This window comes from Carassius auratus, chromosome 23 (genome assembly GCF_003368295.1).
Source record: "Carassius auratus strain Wakin chromosome 23, ASM336829v1, whole genome shotgun sequence".
Classification (NCBI taxonomy): Eukaryota; Metazoa; Chordata; class Actinopteri; order Cypriniformes; family Cyprinidae; genus Carassius; species Carassius auratus.
The window spans coordinates 17,147,395-17,168,641 of record NC_039265.1 but is presented as its reverse complement, the minus strand read 5'-3'; the positions used below and the strand labels follow the sequence as shown (position 1 = coordinate 17,168,641).

The 21,247-nt window shown below is 37.8% G+C and overlaps 1 protein-coding gene across 3 annotated transcripts in view; it reads right to left on the bottom strand.

Annotated features, from left to right (window-relative positions):
- The window catches only part of LOC113041568 (retinoic acid receptor gamma-A), a 54,142-nt gene that overhangs the window by 11,079 nt on the left and 21,816 nt on the right, over positions 1 to 21,247 (bottom strand). Inside the window, exon 1 of one of the 3 annotated variants that reach the window (XM_026200173.1) lies at positions 11,059 to 11,531. The exons of the other annotated variants lie outside the window; for them this stretch is intronic. Within the exon in view, the coding sequence (XP_026055958.1) occupies positions 11,059 to 11,203 (145 nt within the window). The 5' untranslated portion in view covers positions 11,204 to 11,531. Of the gene's footprint in view, positions 1 to 11,058; positions 11,532 to 21,247 lie in introns of those variants that run through there. 3 annotated transcript variants of the gene reach the window in all.

Sequence of the window (21,247 nt, the reverse complement as noted above, 5' to 3'; positions counted from 1 at the left end):
ACTATTCTTTCACAATAGAAGAGTAGATTTTGTGTACGTGACTGGGTGTGATTGAATCTTCAGTGGAGCTCTGTTCCCAAATCTAGTCTTGGCATGTGAGCGTATGTGTGTTCAGTTCTGCATGGGCGCTCGTCCAACGAGTGTCTCTAAAGACTCCCATTTGTTTTGCAAATATAGTTCTCTGCGTCTCAATTCCTCTTAAGTATTTCAGCGTGTTGGGCGTGTATTTGCGTGTCGCTCGCTTTGCATTTCTCAGAACATAATCTTGCTTCCCTCCACTGAAATCTCCATGATTTCGCCTTTGCCTCGTATTTCAGCCCATGCTGGCGAGTGGGGTGGACTGACTGCTTTGTTGTGCATGCAGCCAGTGTGGCAGACGGGCCACAGATTGGCCAGGTTTTTTGGAGCGGTGTGATTGATAGACTGACTGGCATGGCCCCCCTCTCTCCGAGCAGTGACTGATGGACAAGGACACACAGCCCTCCTCTGGCTGCCAACTTCCTGATGAGGGGAACCGACCGTGGCTCTTTCTCTGTCTCTGTGTCTCATTGCCCACGGCTTCCTGCCCACAGGCAGATCCTCCTCACATGCTGTTGTCATCGTACCACCTCATACTACACAACCCCATTTCCTTCCTCTCCACTGCATCACTGTCTCTTTCCGCTGGATGTATTCTCACTGATTGCAGACTTTATCTTACTGAAAGCTGTTTTTCGACATTTGTAAATTCACATAATGCAGCTAGAGTAGAAATGTTGATGTATTGAGAGAAACAATCATTTAAACAAAGAGTCAAACTAATTTCAGATAATAATTTGTCAAGTACTAGGCAAATTTACAATCTAATTTTTTTTTGAAAAAAGTAAACAAGCTGAAACTAAAATAAAATAAAATAGTCAAACAAAGATTTGAACAATTTCCAGATACTATGTCTTAAGTCGCTGGGGTGTATTTGTAGCAATATGCCAAAATACATTGTATGGATCAAAATTATTTATTTTTGATTATTTGATTTTATTGAACGCCTATATAAACGCCTTTTTTTTTTTTTGAGCTTCCGCCAAAATCAGTATTGTATCTGGTGGGTATTGAAAAGACAATTTATAATTTTATGCAAAATGCACTATTTGCAGAGTTATTAGGTAATGTTTTCTCCCTTTTTTTCCAAACCATGAAAAAAGACAGTCTCCCTCTTTGCAGAATGCATTATATCTGCTCAAACAATCACAGTGCACAATTCCATGCACTCTGGACAGTAATGGTGGCGCTTTGAATACACTCAGCATCCTAATTTTCCTCATCTACTTTTTACTTTATGATCAACAAACAAGGGCTTAAGGGATAAATTGCACGTGATTGCCATGCGCATCTTGTCAGTAAAGCTGGTTCTGTGATTAATAGTACCGGTAAATCTGCATGTGCATTCAGATGTAAATTAAGATGCATTTAATACACAGAACCGTAGTTCACTGAGAAGCTATGCTATATCGCATTCATTAGATAAATAATCGAATGCGATATTGCGTAGCTTGTCAGTTTTAGTGTTTTTATGAATGACATTTATGTTTTTGTTAATACAGCACATAGCACTAGTCAACTAAATGAATGTAACATAGCAAGGATGAATGCACTTTTGGAAGTTGAATGCAAGGCAAATGCCATTTTAGAATTTCTGTGGTCTAATAAGATATTATTGACCTAAATTAAATTTTATTGCTTTATTTAATTTATAGCCTTAACAAGATGACTCGTTGAATTCATTTTGGGAGTGATGACTGATGAATGTATTTTTAGTCCAGTGTCTGTATATAAGATTATAATGGATCATGTGGATCAATTTAAAATTTGTATTTTCATCAGTTTCAATATGAAAAACAACTTTCATATTGATTCAATGGATTTATTGCATTAAAAAAAATAAAAAAATAAACGAACAGTACTGTTTTGTTTAGTTTTTTTGTTGTTTTTGCATTTTGGGGAAAAAGAAAACATTTTATAATAAATCTTTGAAAATCAAAACATGGACTTTATGTTATTATAACCTAAAGATACTATGTGCAAGTTTGAAACAGAAAATAATGGTTTTCACTTAGCCACTTTCTTGGTAAAGAAAACAAATTTTTACTCAAATTAATCTAAATGTATTTATAGCATTTTGAAACCAAACTCTTCATATCAAAACTTTATTTTTGATTTGTAATATGCATTATTAAGAACTTCATGTAGATTTTTAAATATGTAGATTTTTTTGCAACCTCAGATTCCAGAATCTCTGCAAAATATTGTCCTATCCTAACAAACCATGAATCAATGGAAAGCTTCAGCATTTAGATGATGTATAAGTATTCATTTTAAAAAAATGACCCTTATGAATGGTTTTGTGGTCCAGGGTCACATATTAATATTTACATGGTAAATTTACTTTAAAAAAGCAATGTAAATGGTAAAAATACTATTTTTCAGCACACACACACACACAAAACATTTAACGCACTAAGCAACAAAATAAATAAATAAAAGTGGATAATGATTTGTTGTAAAAAAAAAAAAATTACATTAATAAAATAAAGATCCATTATTATCAGATATTTATAAATGTAATATCTAATAGTTATAAATCTCTAATATCAGACAACAACTGATTTCAAGTGCACCCCTAATTAAAAACTTTAATTCAGGAGTTGACCTACCTTCTAAAATTACTTCAAGAGGCCAGTTTAATAACAATGTCTCTGCACCACAGATGCAGTGCAAAAGGATGGTTAAGTTACTGGACTAAGAGGTGTGTGTGCCTTCATTAAAGGTGCTGAGCAGTAGCAGTTGATGTCAACAGCTGTCCGAGAGCTCATTACCTGATCTCCCCCTCCTCTCCTCCCATTTTTCTACTTTTTATCCCTCCCTCTCATGCGCTCCATCCCAGGCCTGTAAAAAGGAGGAGTCCTTCTTTTTGCAGTAAGGCCCTTTGTGAAAGGAAGCCCTGTGATAAAACTGGGCTGCCATCCAAAAGATGGCTCAGAGCTAAAGACAGAAAAAGAGAGAAAGACTTACATACAGCCCAGACTGGACAAGACTGAAGGAATTTACACCCTCATGTCATAACCAGCACACAGGTATGAACACATACATGAACACATACAGTTATCGTTCTCAGTCATGGAGGCGGCCAGCAATAGGTCTTCCGTAGGTCAGCCCCATCATGCAAGGTGAACAAAAGGGCAACAGGTATGAGCAGACTTAATGGCTGGATCTGTCTGAAAAGGTTAGTTCACCCAAAAATGTAGCATCTGTCATCATTTACTCACCATCAAGTCAGTCCAAACCTGCATGACTGGAACAACGTAAGAATAATTTGAAAAATGTCTGTTGCTCTGAGAAATGGAGACATTCCAACATATATCTGCATAATTGGGTGTTGCAAAATGCAAGTTTTGCTTATTTTCCAGTTGGTCATGTGATTTTCCCACACTGACCAACAGGAAGTTTCTTGGTTTGAAAGTGACTTCTGTATAGGAAATGCTTCCTACCTCTCTATGCTACTGACAGTAGACAATAGACCCTTTTTTGCTTGCAAAAATATGTTGCAGTTCTGCTAATATGGCCACATCAGTAAATGATTTTTGGATCAACTATCCATTTAAAGTTAAATTACCCTCAATCTGCAACATCTCATTGACCAGAGGCATTTTTGGATAAAGGTGAGCCAGCATTTGGCCTGAATGACCCCTGAATGAGTGGCACTAACACATCAATGGACACTTGAGTCCTTCCTGGATTACAGGCAATCAGACACCCTCTCAACTACAGCTTACATAGATACTGTTCTCTCTATTACCAAAGGCGTCTTTTTTTCTCCTCTGGTAACCAGAAGGTTGCTGGTTTAACTCCATTGATCTTCATTGGATCCATCATGCCCTTGAGCAAGGCATTTACCCTTGGGTTGCTCCAGGGGCTTGTCTCTATAACAAATGTAATTTGCAATATGTAAGCTGCTCTAGATAAAAGTGTCCACTGAAAGACTATTTAATTAAAAATAAAGTTTTCAATTAGAAACAAAATGGTTTTTATAGCCCAAAGCCATAGAGGAAACCTCCACAAAGACCTTTTCAATTCCCTAGCTCTTTAGAAAGTCATCTATTCAGCGGTTCTTCACAGAAACTAGAACCTGCTGGCACCTTTCTACAAGAAACAGTTCTGCAAAAGAACAATTCAAGAGTTTATTGACAGAAAGCTTTTGTGTAGTGCAAAACAAGGCCCATTTAGTAAACCATTTAAGGGACTTGTGTCCTATTCCTCTAGCAGGATTCTATCCAAACTAGACAGTGAGGGGTAATCAGAGCACAAAGACCGGGAATGAAGGCCTGTTTCAGAGAAGACAGATTTCTGGTACAGACATCCAAATTTGCAACTCCACTGAATCTCCAGCACCCCCACCAGGCTTCATCTGTGCTGTCAACCCCTGAGTGAGAGTGTCTCCTCTAATTCCTCTTCACTCCAATGGCTGGATGCGTCCTCCATGGACACAACCATTGATCAAGCCAACAGGCAGCGAGACAGCCTCATCTTCCCATTATCTCTGATCTTCTGGTCCTTGCAGACCTCCTCTCACCATCTGTCTGCGCTCACCTGCTTTAAGACAGGCAACTTACAGCCTGAAGTGTCTCTTTTGGCTTGGGACTGGGGCGGGACTCGGGACCTAATTGCTTCCTTCCCCAAACAATAGAAACCACAAAAGAAGAAGCAGCCGAATTTTGAAAGCGGACACCTTAATTCTGTAAAAATAAAGTACAGGTCTGTTTGACCTGCTTCGATCTCATCTAATTGTTGTTATTTAGAAACTGCATGAGCTCAAACAAAATTTTGCTTTGCATAAGGCGAGGACCCAACAGAGTTGTGGCTTCCTGCTGTTTGTGTGATTCGTGGTTGATGTTTATAGTAGCTGTGGGTCTCTTGTGTATAAATACTCGTTCTTTCATTATCAGTTCAACAGCCTGGCACAGTTCTGTTCTTTCTAATGGCACAAGGGCGAGTCTGTGAGAAACTTCTGCTTTGACTATAGGGGAAATTACAATAAGATGTGCTTACGCGAGTGGAATTTTTCACTTTAGTGTGGCATCACGCCTTCAGCAACTCCCCAAGGGTGTGGATGGGCATATTTCGTGGAAACTGGCATTTGCAAAGTTTCAAAACAATACTGCGTGCGGTTTGATGTACTCTCGTAACACCCAGAGAGCAATAGACAGAGCTCAGCCCTTTAGGAAGTCACCTTGAGAGACAAATCCAACCCCATCGTATTGACTAAACCACAATACTCTTTTTATTTAGAGCCAACACAGCTTTTCTAAATGGAGCGTAGATCAGCCGCGCCATAGACTCCATCCACCAGACAGACGGTGTTGTTCCTGTTCATTCTGAACCCTGTGATGAGTCTTTAGACAGCAGATGATCGTTTAAAAAGATGGATGTGTGGGGGTAAAGTACAGATGGTCTTCCCTAACAAGCATGCTTGGGCTCTTGTATCCATTCATCTTTTATGCCTGATTTAGGATGCCCTCTCACCTCCATCTACACACACAAAATGTAAAATATATGTACTTTTTCATATACTTTTTCTTATACTATTATTTGAAAAATAAAGAAAATGCGTTTCTCTCTATAATAATTGTACAAATTGAAAAATACACACATATATATATATATATATATATACATGGAGACAACTATGCATTTTAACACACCATTTTTATGGTTTAGATATTGACGTGTTGTCTTAAAATATCAGAGAGAAAAGTCAATTTATGCCATATAGAAATATTTTTAACATTTATGCTCAAAGGCAGTGTATTTGTTATTCAAGTGGTGCTTTCATGGCAATAATGACAGTGCTTTAAAGGGGACAAATATATAGGCGCAACTTCTTTCTGGGAGTTTTACCGCACTGACCATGCTAAACCACATCTCACACCCAGCACAGCTCACACTCAGCACTTGAAAATCTCAGAGAAATATTAATTCCCCTTTAAATCAATACCACTAAAAATACCAGAGAGAAAATAAGAAAAACTACATCAACTAGTTGGTTGGTGGATGACTTGCTGACCATCCCTCCCCTTCGTACAACAGGATGTTTTTCGTGACAAGAGCTGCAAGATTATCAGCTCGTGACATAAGGTGACATAAAACCACTGATATAATCAGTCTGAAAGTATTGTTTCATCCTTGTAGGTTTCACAGCAATAATATGCAGATTTCTAAACAACCAAAAAGCATGGAGGTTACGTTAAACACTGAAATATGCATTAGATCTCAGCGCTAGCATTACAACACGATACCAGAATCAATGTCTTCTTAGATGCATCGTCTCATCAACAGTGCTGCAACCCCTCAACCTGATTCTCATTTTAGATAAAACCAGCGATCGACTGACGGGGAGTTCCTGCTGCCCAGCTGCAGACAAACATAGTGGGGGTTTGAGCTATATTTCGCCTCACATTTTCACATAACAGTGAGCGCTAGTAACGACGGAGCCAAGCCGTCAGTCAACAACACGCTGGTAACAGAACTTCTCCCCTCACACTGAGCTCACACATGGTTTCAGACTGACAAAGATCCTGCCAACGCCTCGCCCCCAGAGAGAAACTGCCAACCAGGCACTGGAGCTCTCAGTAAACATCCACTAAGTCATCGGACAAAAGGGAGGTGATGGCCAAACTATGACAGCCATTGAGCCTCACCCAGAGTTTTCAATCCCATGATGCCTGGCCTTGTTTGTGTCTTTCAGAGACCCATGAAACTGAAGTGGAAAGATTAGCTAATTAGCAATGCTTCCTGAATAGATGTGAGACAAATGTGGACTGTCCAATGAGTCTTTCAGCTTGCCCATTGGGACGGTTCTGAAATCTACAACAAGGTGCAAAGAACTCGCCTAATAGTCTAAACCAAACAGAACCATGTGCATGTTTTGGTTCTATCAACTGCACCGTCTGATCATTTCACAGTCAGTCTAAAATTCGCCCCTCCTTCAAGCAATGCAAAACAGTAAATTTTGCTGTTCCATGAGAGGTGGATCTTTCTTATTTAGGGTTCCTTGACCCTGCCAGGATATTATAAACTGCCCAAATGGCAGCAAATGGATTTCAGCGGCAGACTGGGGAATCTCCGCAGCCACGTCAGGCCTCCTCTTTTGGGTTTGCCTTTGTCTCCCTCTCTTCGAGTTCAACGGCCATCCATAAACAGCTACTGCACCACCTTTAAATCAGCAAAATGCATTGAGACACCTTATGCATACTTCACAGATGCATACGCACAAGCTACAAACATATAAATACAGCAAAGACACATTTCTTATGAAATTCGACATTTAATAAGCTTACCTTTTAGGGATGCATTGGATATGTAACTGTGGATTCTCCTTTTTAAATTTAGATAAACTTTGCCATCATCTAATCCTTAATTAGTTCATCTTTAAAAGCACTAATAATGCTTTAGAAAAAATATTAATTTTATACTATACATTATGATGTTTTGATGCCTAAATTGAACTTGCAGCATCCAAAACGACTGATTTTAGTGTAACATATTTAATCTATTTGGGCAAAATATAATGATATTTAAATATCAGCCATTTATCGGCTATAACATGAAAATAATTATAGGCTTATCAGTTAGAAATTTTACTATCAGTGCATCCTTAATTTATAAGGCTGACAACCCACACTGGGCTAGAATGTGCTTGAAATGAAGTGCAAGATTGAAGAGCACAAGTTTTAAGAAGTAAAAATATTCACAGCTTCTTTAACTTAAACAGAGTATATCTCTATTGTTGGACTGGGAGGCAATCAGTGTGAATCTCTCATGGCCAACCACTTTTCCCTTTTTCCTACAACATACACACATGCTGAGAGACACAAACACACACTCTCTAAAGCATCGAATCAATCAAGTATCGTTTTTTATTCCCCTGCCTTGTCGGGCACTCTAATCTTTTAATTGAATCTTTTTGTAATTATAACGAAATTATTGAGGACTTCCATTAAAACAAAAAATGAGATCGGCCTGTGTGTGACAGCGGACACAGGAAGCCCTCATTTCCCTGTCTTTCACGGAGAGCTCTGTTTCAGAGAGCTTATCAGACTCTGATGTGGACAGCACACTTAGCAGAAAACAATGGCGTGTGTGTATGAGCCCGAATGATCAGGTCAGGAAGACGATCCCGGATTCTAGTCCTTATTTTAATGAAGCAAAAACACATCATTTAATGATTAAAAATGTACACAAAACTTTCTCACAGTCTTACAAAGCTATGAAATTTTAGTGTTACACATCATTAGCAACATCTTAGGAAATAAAAAGGGAAATTAAGAACACCAGACAAACGTGAAGATATCTTTCTTATGAACTGATTACTAAATCACCTGCATGCTTCCTTTTTTTAGACATATGGCTCAATAGGGCCCTGGTGCTTCAAGGATTGCTCAATAAAAAGCTCTTTCAGCTCTCTTCCCTTTCAGGGATGGAACAAGAGCAGCTCACATTGTCACGAGAGCTGACATTGGCCCGTGCAAAGCCTCTCCATAACCTCTGACATTGAATTTAAAAAAACTGCAAAGGTCTTGAACTGCTGCACATAAAAGCAGGAAAGACTGGCCACACTAACAGTGAGATGGGATTCTCTAGCTCTCCACCTCTAACAGGCAGCAGGGGCTTTTATGAATGGTGTAGGGCAAGCTGTTACAAACCAAAAAACTGGTGCATTTTAATCAGGTGAGGAAAATAAAAGCAAAACATCTAAGTGTAATCCAAAAATGTAGATTTAGCACGTCAAAAACACACAAGGCGTTCAAACATTCAACAAAGTAATATTGTGAAATGTTATTGCAATGTAAAACAACTATGTATATATATTTTATATATTTTTTTTAATGCAATTTATTCCTGTGATGGAAAGCGGAACAGCCCAACAGCCATTACTCCAGTCTTAAGTGTCACATCAGCCTTTAGAAATCATTTGGTGCTCAAAAAAAAAATAATTTTTCAAATCAGTTATGCTGCTTAATATTTGTATGGAAGCTGTGATTACTTTTTTTCAGGATTCTTGCTGAATATAAAGTTCATAAGAAAAACATTTATTATACAAATTTTTGAAATGTAAAAATTTTTTTTAAAGGAAACTTTTGTTCAGTTTAATGCATCCATGTATATATTTATATATTTGGCCCTAAACTTTTTAACATCGGTGTAGAGTCACATGACCAGCACAATCCAGAATATTTAGAGTTTATGATGACACCAGGCAGAAACAGACATCACTTTGACTAAAGCCAAGGAAAGGCACTTATGGTCTAGAATTCAACAAAAAGTACCAGATGTAGAAAAACTATTTTTAAGAGAAGGAAACTTCCTCACGACAGATTCCTAAATAAAAATTGCCAAAATCTCCCAGATACGTTAAGTCATGGTGTTAATGTTGCTGACGCAGGTTCGAGGCTTGGCCTGCTATGTGTCCCTACCCCCTCTCTGCTGCTCTCTAATCAAATAAAGACACAAAAAGCTGAAACTTTAAGAGACAGTGAGACAAATTGAACTCTTAGAGAAGTTTACCCACAATGCACTGCGGCTGTCCTGCCCCTAATGAAACACTGGCCTAAACACTGATTAAACTGGTCTAAGAGGACAATGAAGATCAACAACTGTGTGTATCCTGTGGTTGGATAGGCCGGTCTTGTTTACAGAGGTTACCGGGCATGGTGGCTTGTAACAGTACACCGCTCCTGTTCTTCCCTGAGGGCAGTGGGATCTGTCCGATTGCCTCTCGATCTCTGCTATTTCCTGGAACCAGGAAGAAACAGAATTCGAGAAGCAGCGGCAGTGCAGTCATAGGACTCTTTTTCCAACATGGGCCCTGATCGTGTGCTTGTGTAGCGTTGGTGAGACATGACTGATTAAATAAACAGATTTCATCTTGTTATCATCAGGGCCCTGGCCAAGGAGAAGAGGCATTATGGACCTCCCACCCTCCCCTCCCCTCCGGGTCGAGCTCAGACAGGGCATCTGTCTTCATTAAAGAGAACCCAGTGTGGCTGACAGCCACTGAAACGTTGGTGTCTTTCACGATTAATGAAGACAGATGAGTCGCCCTCAGAGGCCGAAAAGGAGGAACAAAAAGCAGAAGCTTCAACAAATACAAATGGAAATCAGCAAGAGCGCCGTGCATTTTGGGAAAAGGGTAACAGGGATGTTTACTGAACTGGACATTAGAGTTTTTTTCTCAGTTCTCTCATCAAGTTCAGACTGATCCCTTAAGAAAATGAACCTGAGTTTTGTTTATGATAAAGCATGATTGTTTTTAAAGCCAAAGGCTGTTTAAGGTCTGGAACAGAGGGAGGAAAAATAAAACGGTTGAAACAGATACAGAAAATGAAAAAGGGAGAAAATCGAAGAGCGGTCCAATTCTTCTAGCTCTTAGTGAACTTTCCACTTAGTGTATTTACGCCAGTTCCTTACTATTTATTTAATGCCATTTGCAATTTGGCTTCCTGTCAGAGTCTAATCACACAATCCGTTTTCCAATTCCAGTTTCATCAGTGACACATACTTGAGTAATGTCCCTCTCGTTTTTTCACTTTTACGCTTGTTTGATGCTGTTGTGTGGGCCGAGCCATGGTCAGGCATGCTGGGATACCAGAGCTGTCAGGCGCAATTGTGAAGTGAAGAAGACAAATGCAATCTGCATGACTGAAATTATAGCAAAGTGTCAGGTTCCCCCCCACCCACTTCTCTCTCTCTCCCTCTCTTTCTCAAACACTCTCTCTTTCATCTCTCCCTCTCGCATTACTTCCTTTCTGTTTAACTTTTCATCAACCAACAAGGTCAAAAATCAGGTTACCCACACCATCGGTGAAACCAGACTCTGCTCGTGACAATTTAGGAAACAGATCGACTCGAACAGTCTATAAAACACACAGACGCAGCTTGACGAATGCAGCTGGAGTAGTTTGTTTGGCACCGATCGTCCTGTGGTCAATGTGAGGCCCCTTTAAAAGAATAAGAAAAGGCACTTACAGCGTACGCTGGCCGTCCCCGTCCAAGCAAAAGGGTCCAGTCCTGCATAGAAGGGGCTCGCCTTCCGAAGCATGCATGCACCCCGGTTGGTGACATCGTAGAGTTGGCGGGGACCCATGCCCAGAGCCTCCATACAGTCGAACATGCTGAGTCCCCGTTGCCCACCCGCCTCGCGTCACCAAAAAAAAAAACAATAACAACACCAGCAGCTACAACAGCGCTAAATCCCCTGCTGGAATTCCTCTAGTCAGGATATATACGTGCTGCCTGATCCTGCTGGTTTTGCTCTTGTAAGCGTTTCCTCTCTCTCTCTCTGTCACGCTGCTTGTTTCTCTTTCCCTCTCTGGCTGATCTGCGGTACTGGTTGCTCGGGGTGAGCTGCTCCTAGCGTGTTGTAACAGACCTAAATAACAGCCCCACATAGCACTCGGGGCTCTCAGACACACTGGAGCGAACCAACTGCCTCAGTCCTGCGCACATAGAGGGGGGTGGAGAGAGGGGGGTGGGGGTGAGAGAGCGAGGGTTAAGCAAGAGAGAGAGAGAGAGAGAGAGAGAGAGAGAGGGCCACAGGGAGGGGCCACAGTGTGTGTTTGTATTGCCAGCTCTAATCTGGTTAGAGGACAAACTTTTATTTGATTCTCTCTGGCCTCTTTTTGTCTCTTTTGTGATTCATATTTCAGCACGCACCGCACACAAACACGCTCTCTTGCTTTGCGCACCTCCCCCTTTTTCCCTTGCAGTACATATGAGACACCCCCCCCCCACCACCACCCACCCCCGGAACCCGTCCCTCAGCCCCATCTCTAATCATAACCACATTAAAGTCCAGAGCGAGCGAGTGAAAAAGAGAAAGAGGGAGAGCATTGTGCAAGCAGCAGATGCCAGGGCAAAATTCTCGCCTTTGTCTCCACAAAAACAGAGTAAATGACTGATGGCCGCTGATGTCTCTAGCTCATTAAGTATGTGGCGAATATTCAAAGCCCCCTCTGGCCCTCATAGAAGCTTTTAAAAGAGGAACTTTATTCAGTTGCGTGGGGAGAATCCATGCGCTAGAGGACGCCAAGCAGGAGACCAACAGGAAGATGAACTTGGGAAGGAATGTCAGGCTTGTCTTCACACTTGCAACCAAGACATGATGAATCTGAGTCCTTTCCCATGGGCTACAGTTAGTGGATGGCATATTTCATTTGACGTGCGTGAAAATTAGGCTGTGAGGGGTAGAAGCATACAGACGGTTAAATGTAAGATTAATGTGTACGCTGAAAACGCATGCTTAGCTGACCAAGTACAAAAATGTGTACTATTTAATATATATTAAGAGAGTAAAAAAAAAACTGGGAAACATGGTTGTGGAAATTAGACATGACCAGGCCCAGAGGGAGTCTATGGACTTGACAGCATTAACAAATTAATCAAATATTTATTATGATTCTAATTGGTAATTCTAATGAGTAATTCTAATGAGCTCTCTACAGAGTTCTTCTCAGCGTGCCTGGATTTCACCTAGGACCTTGAATGGACTGTACATCTATCTCTGACAGCCTCATTATCATTTGTGAATAATGAAATATGACGTCTACCCTGACAATGGTATACTGGTTTAGCAGCACATTTAGAGATAAACAGACGACTGTATGAATTTTTTGCCAAACAACCCTAACTGATTTCTGTGTCGGCCTCAAAATACAGTTAAATAAATAAATAAATATATATATATATATATATATATATATATATATATATATATATATATATATATATTTATTTTTTATTTTTTATTTTTTTTGGAATTAAAAATACATTTAGATGTGTCACAGTAAAGTCTATCAAATAAAGTGTATTTCTATTCCTTACAGCCTCTTGATAAATAGAAATTAATTAATTAATGAATAAACAAACAAATAAGAAAATAAATAAATAAATGTAGAATTTAAAACTAATAGAATTAATCAAATATATAATATATAAGAATAAATGTACTTCTGTTCATCACAGCCTTGTTTTCATTCATGTAAAATTGCATATGGCATCTACGTGGACTATTGAGGGCTCCAAAACAATTTTGATTAATGACCTTTTTTGCATGACCTTTCAGGCTGATCAAAATCATCTCATAGAGATTGCTGCAATAGATTTCCATTTGTGTGTCAAATACCAAGATTCGGCATCAATAAAAGTAAGCGATTATACATACTGATGCCATTTGTTCGCTAATAAGAGAAACTAATGTTTTATGGTGATTTGTGACAATATCCAGCTGAGACAAAACCTCAGAGCAGAGCACAACAAGAAACATGTATTTTCCCTTTTATGGTTTTAACCATTTCCAAAACTTTTCCAGGCCCGGAAATGAACATTCTCAGTATTTTTTCAGGTTTACAAAACCATGACCACTGTGTTTGGTTTTTACAAGTACTAGACCAAGTAACAAGTAGCTCAGAGACAACCAGTCGATTCAACAAGATCTTGCCAGTAACCCTCATAACCTTAGTTACCCCTAATAAGCCACATATACCTCCGCCACACACAGACAATCATGACACCCCCCCCCCTACCCCCAACTCACACAATTTTTTTTTTTTAAACACAATGAAATAAATAGCTCTGCCATTTTCGGTGCCAATGGCTTTCAATAAGTGAACAGCTGGAGAGTGGATGGAGCCACCAGGGTTCAAGTCAAGCAAACAGCTGAACACAAGGCCAGAAGCAACAGAGGTGCCTACGTCCATCTTCACCCCCCTCCCGACCCCTATCGCCCCACTGGTAATGGTACGGCCCGGCCGCCTAAGAAAAGACACCATTTCCTGTCAATCTGCACTGCTGCTCGGGCTCTCCATAAACACATACTGCCCTTCCTTCCAAATACACTCACAATCTCCCACTCTGCGGCATTCTGCCCTTCATTTTCCCAAACCCCCTTTGCTTTTTCACACTTACAAAGAAACAAAGAGTCCTTTTCCGAGCACGTCGGGGCATGCGCTGAGAATGGTATTCATTAGGCTGTTTATTGATCTTGTGGCTCTTGACTTTGTTATGGTTCTCATTTATTTTCTTTAGGCGACCCTCATAGACAGAGACAGGAAGAAAGAGTGAGAGAGAGAGCAGGGGAGAGACAGAGGAGAATATGAGTGGGGGAGAGAGAGAGAGAGAGAGAGAGAGAGAGAGAGAGAGAGAGAGAGAGTAGGACACTTTAATGGCCCTTTTGTTTGAGCAGACAGTAAAGTACATCAATTGTAACACTGAGGTTTTTCATGTAATTGTTGTGTCATAAAGTCTGAGGGTGACAAAAGAACAAACAAAGAAACTGATCAAAAAGTATACAATGGTGGAAGGAGGAAGCTATGAATTCTAATAAAACCGGAGTCCTTTTAAGAAGGAGCAAAACTTAGAGTAAAATATCTAAATACTTTTTTTTTTTACATCATTAACATTACCTTATTTTTTTTTTTTTATGTAATTTATTCCTGTGATGGCAAAGTTGAATTACCAGCAGCCATTACTTCTTTCTTAAAAGTTACAGGATTATTCAGAAATCATTCTAATATTCTGATTTTGCGCCCAAGAAACAATGTTTTTTTATTATTATCAATGTTGAAAACATTTGTGCTGCTTATTATTTTTGTGGAAATTGCGATGCATTTTTTCTGGATTCTTTGATGTAAAGAAAGTTCAAAAGAACTTTTGTCACACTATAAATGTCTTTTTACTGTTACCTTTGATCAATGCAATGTGTCCTTGCTGAATAAAAGTGGTAATTTTTTTCTAAATAAAACTAAATATTTTTTATTAAAAAAAATGTTTTGAATATTGAATATTAAATAAATATTAAAAATAACTTAAGGTGTCATTTCTAAAAATAAATATTAATATTGATAGTGTTGCTTCTCAAGTGAACTAATCTTGTTTTAAGGATGTTTACATCTTTTGTATTTCAACAAAAATAAAAAAATACTGGTGATGAGTCTTTATTTTCAAAAGGAATTTAATGCATAAAGAATTTATCAAAAACAGATAGGTTTATGTATATGTATATCCTGATGACCAAAAGACTTTTCTTTCACTCTCTGTAATCTCCATTCTCAACTTTTCCCCAGCTACACTCATACTGTTGAAATGTGATATTGTGGCACTGTTAATATGGTTGGCTCCCGTGTGATTAATTGACTGTTTTTTCCTTCAGTGCCTACATTTTGTCATTCATTTTGTCAGACACTGCTCTAACTCTGCAATTTCTTCTCTCCCACTGAAAATCTTTTGTTAGAAACTGTTTCGTGTAGTCTGAGGGTGGAAAAAAAGGTGACTTGGACATTTAATCCAACTTCATAGTGCTGACCCAAGTTCCTCCCCTCCCTCCCTCTCTCCCTTCCCCAGCCAAGGAGGTTGAACTCCAGAAGAAATCCCCACTGGGCCACTAACTTTCCCCCAACTTATCCTGCGCTCCTTCTCTCTCTCTGGAGCTCAAGCTTTTCTCCATCACTCTCCACCACCTCTGCTTCACTCCCTCCTTTTTCTTCTGTTTTCAAACTTATACTCGTCTAACCCTGCAATAGTTTTTAAACAACCCAGAGGAAAATCTTTAAAGACAGTTTTGTTTTCGCTTTGTCTTCCATAGTTCTCTCTCTCTCTCTCTCTCGTTCGTTGAATTTGCTCTCTCACTATTCCCTACTTCCTGTCATGTGACAAAACTCAGATGACAAACAGACTCAGAACTGCTGGAAATCCATCTCACTTAGCTGGCTGTCTGTCGTCTCTGCTTTCCAGGCCAGACGAGCCGCACCAGATGAGCTGATGATGTCAGGCGTCCAGTCACCGAGCCGAGCCTCAGAATCAGGTTTATCTGCCGCATGCAGATAGCAGACACGGTGCATTAGAGATATTAGCCAGGACTGGTTTGCCTGTGTGTGGTCTCAAAGGAATGAGAAAAATCACAAAGAAGATCTCTTTAATATCTCAACTGCTTCTCCTAGACAGCGATGAGAGTAAATGGATGCTAATGAAGACCATTTTTTTCTAAGCCATCATCTTCTAAGATTTTTATTCTGAGAAACAGTTTTTTCAAAACGTTGTATTTCTAAAGTAGGACATCTGGAACAGGGATAGCTCATCTGTCAACATTTACTCCCCCTGATGTCATTCCAAACATTTATTATGTGAAAAATGACGGAAATAAAAGAAAATGTATTAAAAAAAAATATTTTTTTCCAAACAATGGAAGTAAATGTGGTCTTATGTGTTTTGGATGCTAATGACTTTCAAATCAAGTTAGATGTATTTATATAGCGCTTAATAAAATACAGACTGTTTCAAAGCAGCTTCCCAGTAATATACAAGAAAATTACAGTATTAATGTTGCAGATTTCTTAAATTATGAAACAAATACAATTTCAGCTTTAAATAAACTCTAAAAAGACAGTAACGTAATTTTTAAACTCAATTTAGTTCTCGTTTGATTCAGTATTGTTTATTAGCAGTGTGAATGATGCAGTGTTCATTAGTTATGAAACAAACTCACACAGTAAAATAAAGATTAATACAATTTTATCTTCTCTTTATCTTAGTCTTTAAAATGTCACATTTGATTCACGGTTTTTTTTTGTTGTTGTTTTTTTTTGCCATGTCTTTCTAATTATTGGTGGAATTTACTAGCAATTTCTGAGTGAAAATTATTTCACCACTTAATTTTATTTCAGTTCAGTTCAACTAAGCAGCTCTACAGAATAGGCCTACTGAGTTCAGTTCATGTTTTATTAGTGTCGGTGCAGTCTAAATAGTCATATTACTGAATGTTAAATGCCTTTTCAACCAATTAAATTTTGTGTGTGTGTTTCACAGAAGAACTCAAATAGGTTTGGAATAAGTAAATGATGACAGAATATTCATTTTTGGCTGAACTGCCTTTTAAATGAAACTCCATTATGTCTCCTGAGCTATGAAAGAGCAACCGCTGAACAAGAACATTTCCCCTGGGGCCTGAAATGTTTATAGGAAGGATTGATTGAGCATGCATTGCATATTCTGCTAGTTTTTAGATCTGTGCACCATGTTATACAGCTCAGGAAGTCTGTGCGGAGTGTAAGCAACAGAGAGTCATGTGTTTCTGTGTGCGTGGATATGTCCAGACAGATTGCCGGTGATGACAGAGACACAGAACACCACTTCATTTCAGCTCCGTCTGTGTGCACATGCCTCAGATTACCACAACTAGTCCTTGTAGCTCCCTGAGGGAACACTCAGATGTTGACACACATATACATACTATTCAAACACACATTTTGAGTCATGAAACACACCTTCAGCACACACTAAACAATCCACAATGTTCGAACTCAACAGCACATCCTACCCAAAAGTATGCATGTTTAAACCCAATGACACATTCCAGAATTCCCGACAGTTCAGAGAAACAATTACGGTAGGTAAAATTAGCCGAGGTACTAACATAACTACATTGTCAGTAATGGGATAATAGCTTTAAAATTCATAAATAATCAACAGGAACAATAATTATAATAATAATAAAAAAAACACACGAAATAATTTTGTTTACAATTAATAAATTAATGAAAATAAATACTACTTCCAAAATTTTCTAAATAAAATTTGTAATTTTGAAAAATATTTGTAAAAAACATATAATAAATAACATATAAATAAATAAATAAATAATAGTTTTAGATTTTGTTAAAAATAAATAAATAAAACAAAAGTTCCAAACTAAATTTGTTGTTAAAAATAAATATATTTATTAAATGAAAATAAATAATAGAATCAATTTGATTAAAATAAAAATTTAATCAAATACAATTTGTTATTTTGTAAAATAATTAAAAAAACATAAATAAAATAAAACAAATACATCAAAATATAAAAAATATATATATTAAATAAATACATTTTGTCTATCATTTTGTTTAATTTTTTTTATAATAATTAATGATAATTAATAATAAACACATAAATTAAATAAAACACAAGTTCCAAAACTATTCAAATAACTGTTAAATCAAATAAAATGTGTGTTTAGTAAAATAATTAGATAAATACATAAATAAAATAAAAATATATACAAAATCTAAAAAGTTTTTAAAAATAAATACATTACATACAAATGAATAATACTTTCAAAACTATTAAAATAACTATTAAATCAAATATAATTTCTATTTTTTTTTTAAATACTACAATTAAAATAATTGTACAAATTGTAAATAATATACACAAACGACTAAAATTATTGGACATGTACATAAACATATATACATAGATAAGGTAATATTCACAAGGATTAATCACAGTTTTCAAACGTGATTTCTAATAAGCTAGTTTATTCACATTTCCTGTAAATGAATGGCTTCAAAACATGATGCTTTGATTTGAAATGTAACTATACTTTTAAAATCATAAGCCACTTGTGGTTTAAAGAATCTTCACCACAACACTGCATCAGTTCCAAAACTCCCATCCCAGCGCCATCGCTCGGACATTCATCATGGCGTCCACCTCGAGCAACATCGTACACATGTTTGGCTCTGAGGAGACATGTAATCTTATCCTGACATCTTACTCGTACACACAATACATCTCCCCGAGAGTCTGGAAGTGTCACTTGATGACTAGACCAGAGGGGAAAACAGAGCTAGAAGACGGGCTGTTCCAGTCCTCACTCGGCCTCCTCGTGTTCTGCACCGCATAAAAAAGAAACAGTAAAACTTTTCACCGACTTATCATACTTGGCCATCTCTCAGACAAGCCTTTGCTCTATCTCTGTGCCTGTTCTCTCTCTCACCCCCCGCCGTTTCATTCTCTCTCTCGGCATGCCAGTATTCATGCTTCTTTAGTATTCTCATGACTTTTGACATGAGGTATTCAAAACTGGAAACTACATGTTTTGTAGTTATGAACTTGACTGGCAAAAAGTTACCCACTCCTCCCCTTAACTTTGAGGCCACACCCATTTTGACATCCACTAGGAAGCCCCTCCCATTCCCAGTCGCCATGGCAGAATTCTCTTACTGCACGTGCCCATTCTTGCCTGTTGCAAACAGTGAAGCTCCGCCCCCTCTCAACGCTCTTTATCTTCATCTGTCATCATGCTAACACACCAGTGCACTCTTTACCTTTCAGTGCTCGCTCACACGCTCTACCTCATCCTGACACACTGTCTCTCACCTCCGTTATAGTCTGTCTGCCTGAAAACAGTGGGATCAGGGAAGGAAATCCACATAGGAGTGGAGGAGTACAGAAGGTAACAGAGGGGAGGGAAGTAATCCACCGGATTTTAGGGATAGAGTCAGTCGAGCTGAGATTCCATTTGTGAACAATTTGCAAAATTCCCAAACTGAGCTCTTAATGACCTGGCAATTCGTGACTCCGTCTCCCACTCCGACTGCAGTTAGGCCAACTCTCTGAAAAACAGACAAGTGTGGCAGTCGCTTGTGGCCAAAATATTAACAAAGACTTTATGAATTCCCTCATACACAAAGAGCCCAGCGTTGCATACTAGAGAATTAAAAGCAGAACAATCCTCTATCAATGATGGCCAGCAAAGCACTGGAGCGCTCTGTAAACATGAAATGAAAACTGACTCTATTTACTTCCTCAATGCACGTTCCGGTCTAATTGCGAACAATGCATCAGTGTTAATCGTCATATATACACTGCTGTTCAAACATTTGGGATCAGTAAGATTTTTTGTTTTTTAAAGAAGTTTCTCATGCTCATAGAGGCTGTATCCGTATGTTTAAAAATACAGCAAACAATGTTTTTGTGCAATATTATTGCAATTTAAAATTACAGTTTTCTATTTGATTATACTTTAAAATATAATTTATTCCTATAAAGCAAAACTGAATTTTCAGCATCATTCAGTTCAGTGACTGAAATCATTCTGATAGGCTGATTTAAAATCAGTGTTGGGAACAGTTAAATATTTTTAGGTTCTCTAAATCTGATACTTTTTTTCAGGATTCTTCGATAAGTAAAAAGTAGAAAGAACAGTGTTTATTCAAAATAGCAATTTTGTATTACAATATACACTACTATTCAAGAATTTGGGGTCAGTAAATTCTTTCTTTCTTTTTTATTTGAAAGAAATTAATACTTTTATTCAGCAAGGATGTGATAAAAGGAAAAAATTGATAGTAAAGACTATTTTGAATAAAAAGATTTCTATTTTGAATAAATGCTGTTCTTTTGAACTTTTTTTCCTTTAAAGAATCAAAAGTTTCAAAAAATACTAAACAGCACAACAATTTCAAAACTGATAATAAATCAGCATATTAGAATGATAATTGTTTGTTCACCAGTGCTTTTTCACTTAATTTTTAAAACAAGGCAAGTTACTTTTAATGTAATAAAAAAATCCTTCTTAAATTAATTTAGTTTTTTTAACACTGTATAAAATATTAAGACTTGTTTTTAGAAAATAAATCTTTAATTTAAAGGTAAATTTTGTCTTACTGAACTGGCAGGTTTTAAGATATAAAAAAGGTTAAAAACGTGTATTAACACAAGTGCCAGATCAGTAAGTCAAAATACACTTATGTTCAAGATAAAATCTGTGAAAACAAGTCTTTTTATATTTTATTACATATTTTAATTATTTTTACATTGGAAAACAAGACAAAAATACTCATAAATAATATTTTTTTTAGTACAGTTAATTATAACAAAAAAAACAAAGCCTAGATTTGAACAACTGGGTTACATTGTGATGCTCTTGTGGTTGACCCTTGACCTTTCTCAAACGTGAGTGTGTCATTTGTGTTTAAGAAGGGGAGAAACTGTACAAAATTAACTCCAAACTTGTATTCACTTCTGGCTCCATTCTGGTACAAAACGCCCACTGTTCATGATCCAATCAGTTCCCACTGGATAAAATCAAGTCCTGGCCTACATTTTTTCCACTTTGAATATTTTGTTTCAATCAGGAAGTATGCCATATTAAGAAAGCATAATGTGTTCTCGAATAGCATTTGATGTTGATCACTGGCCAAGTTCATCTGCTTTCAGCCAAACTGCTTCCTGGCTTTAGATTCAAACCATCAAACAACAGATTGCACAATAAGAATATTAAGATCCGTAGATAACTGATTCATCCACCAGAAGGTCTCAGAAAGTAAGTGCTGCTGGTGATGAGTGACAGAACGGAGAGGAACCTGGCAGGAAAGCAGAGGTGGAGATGAAAGAT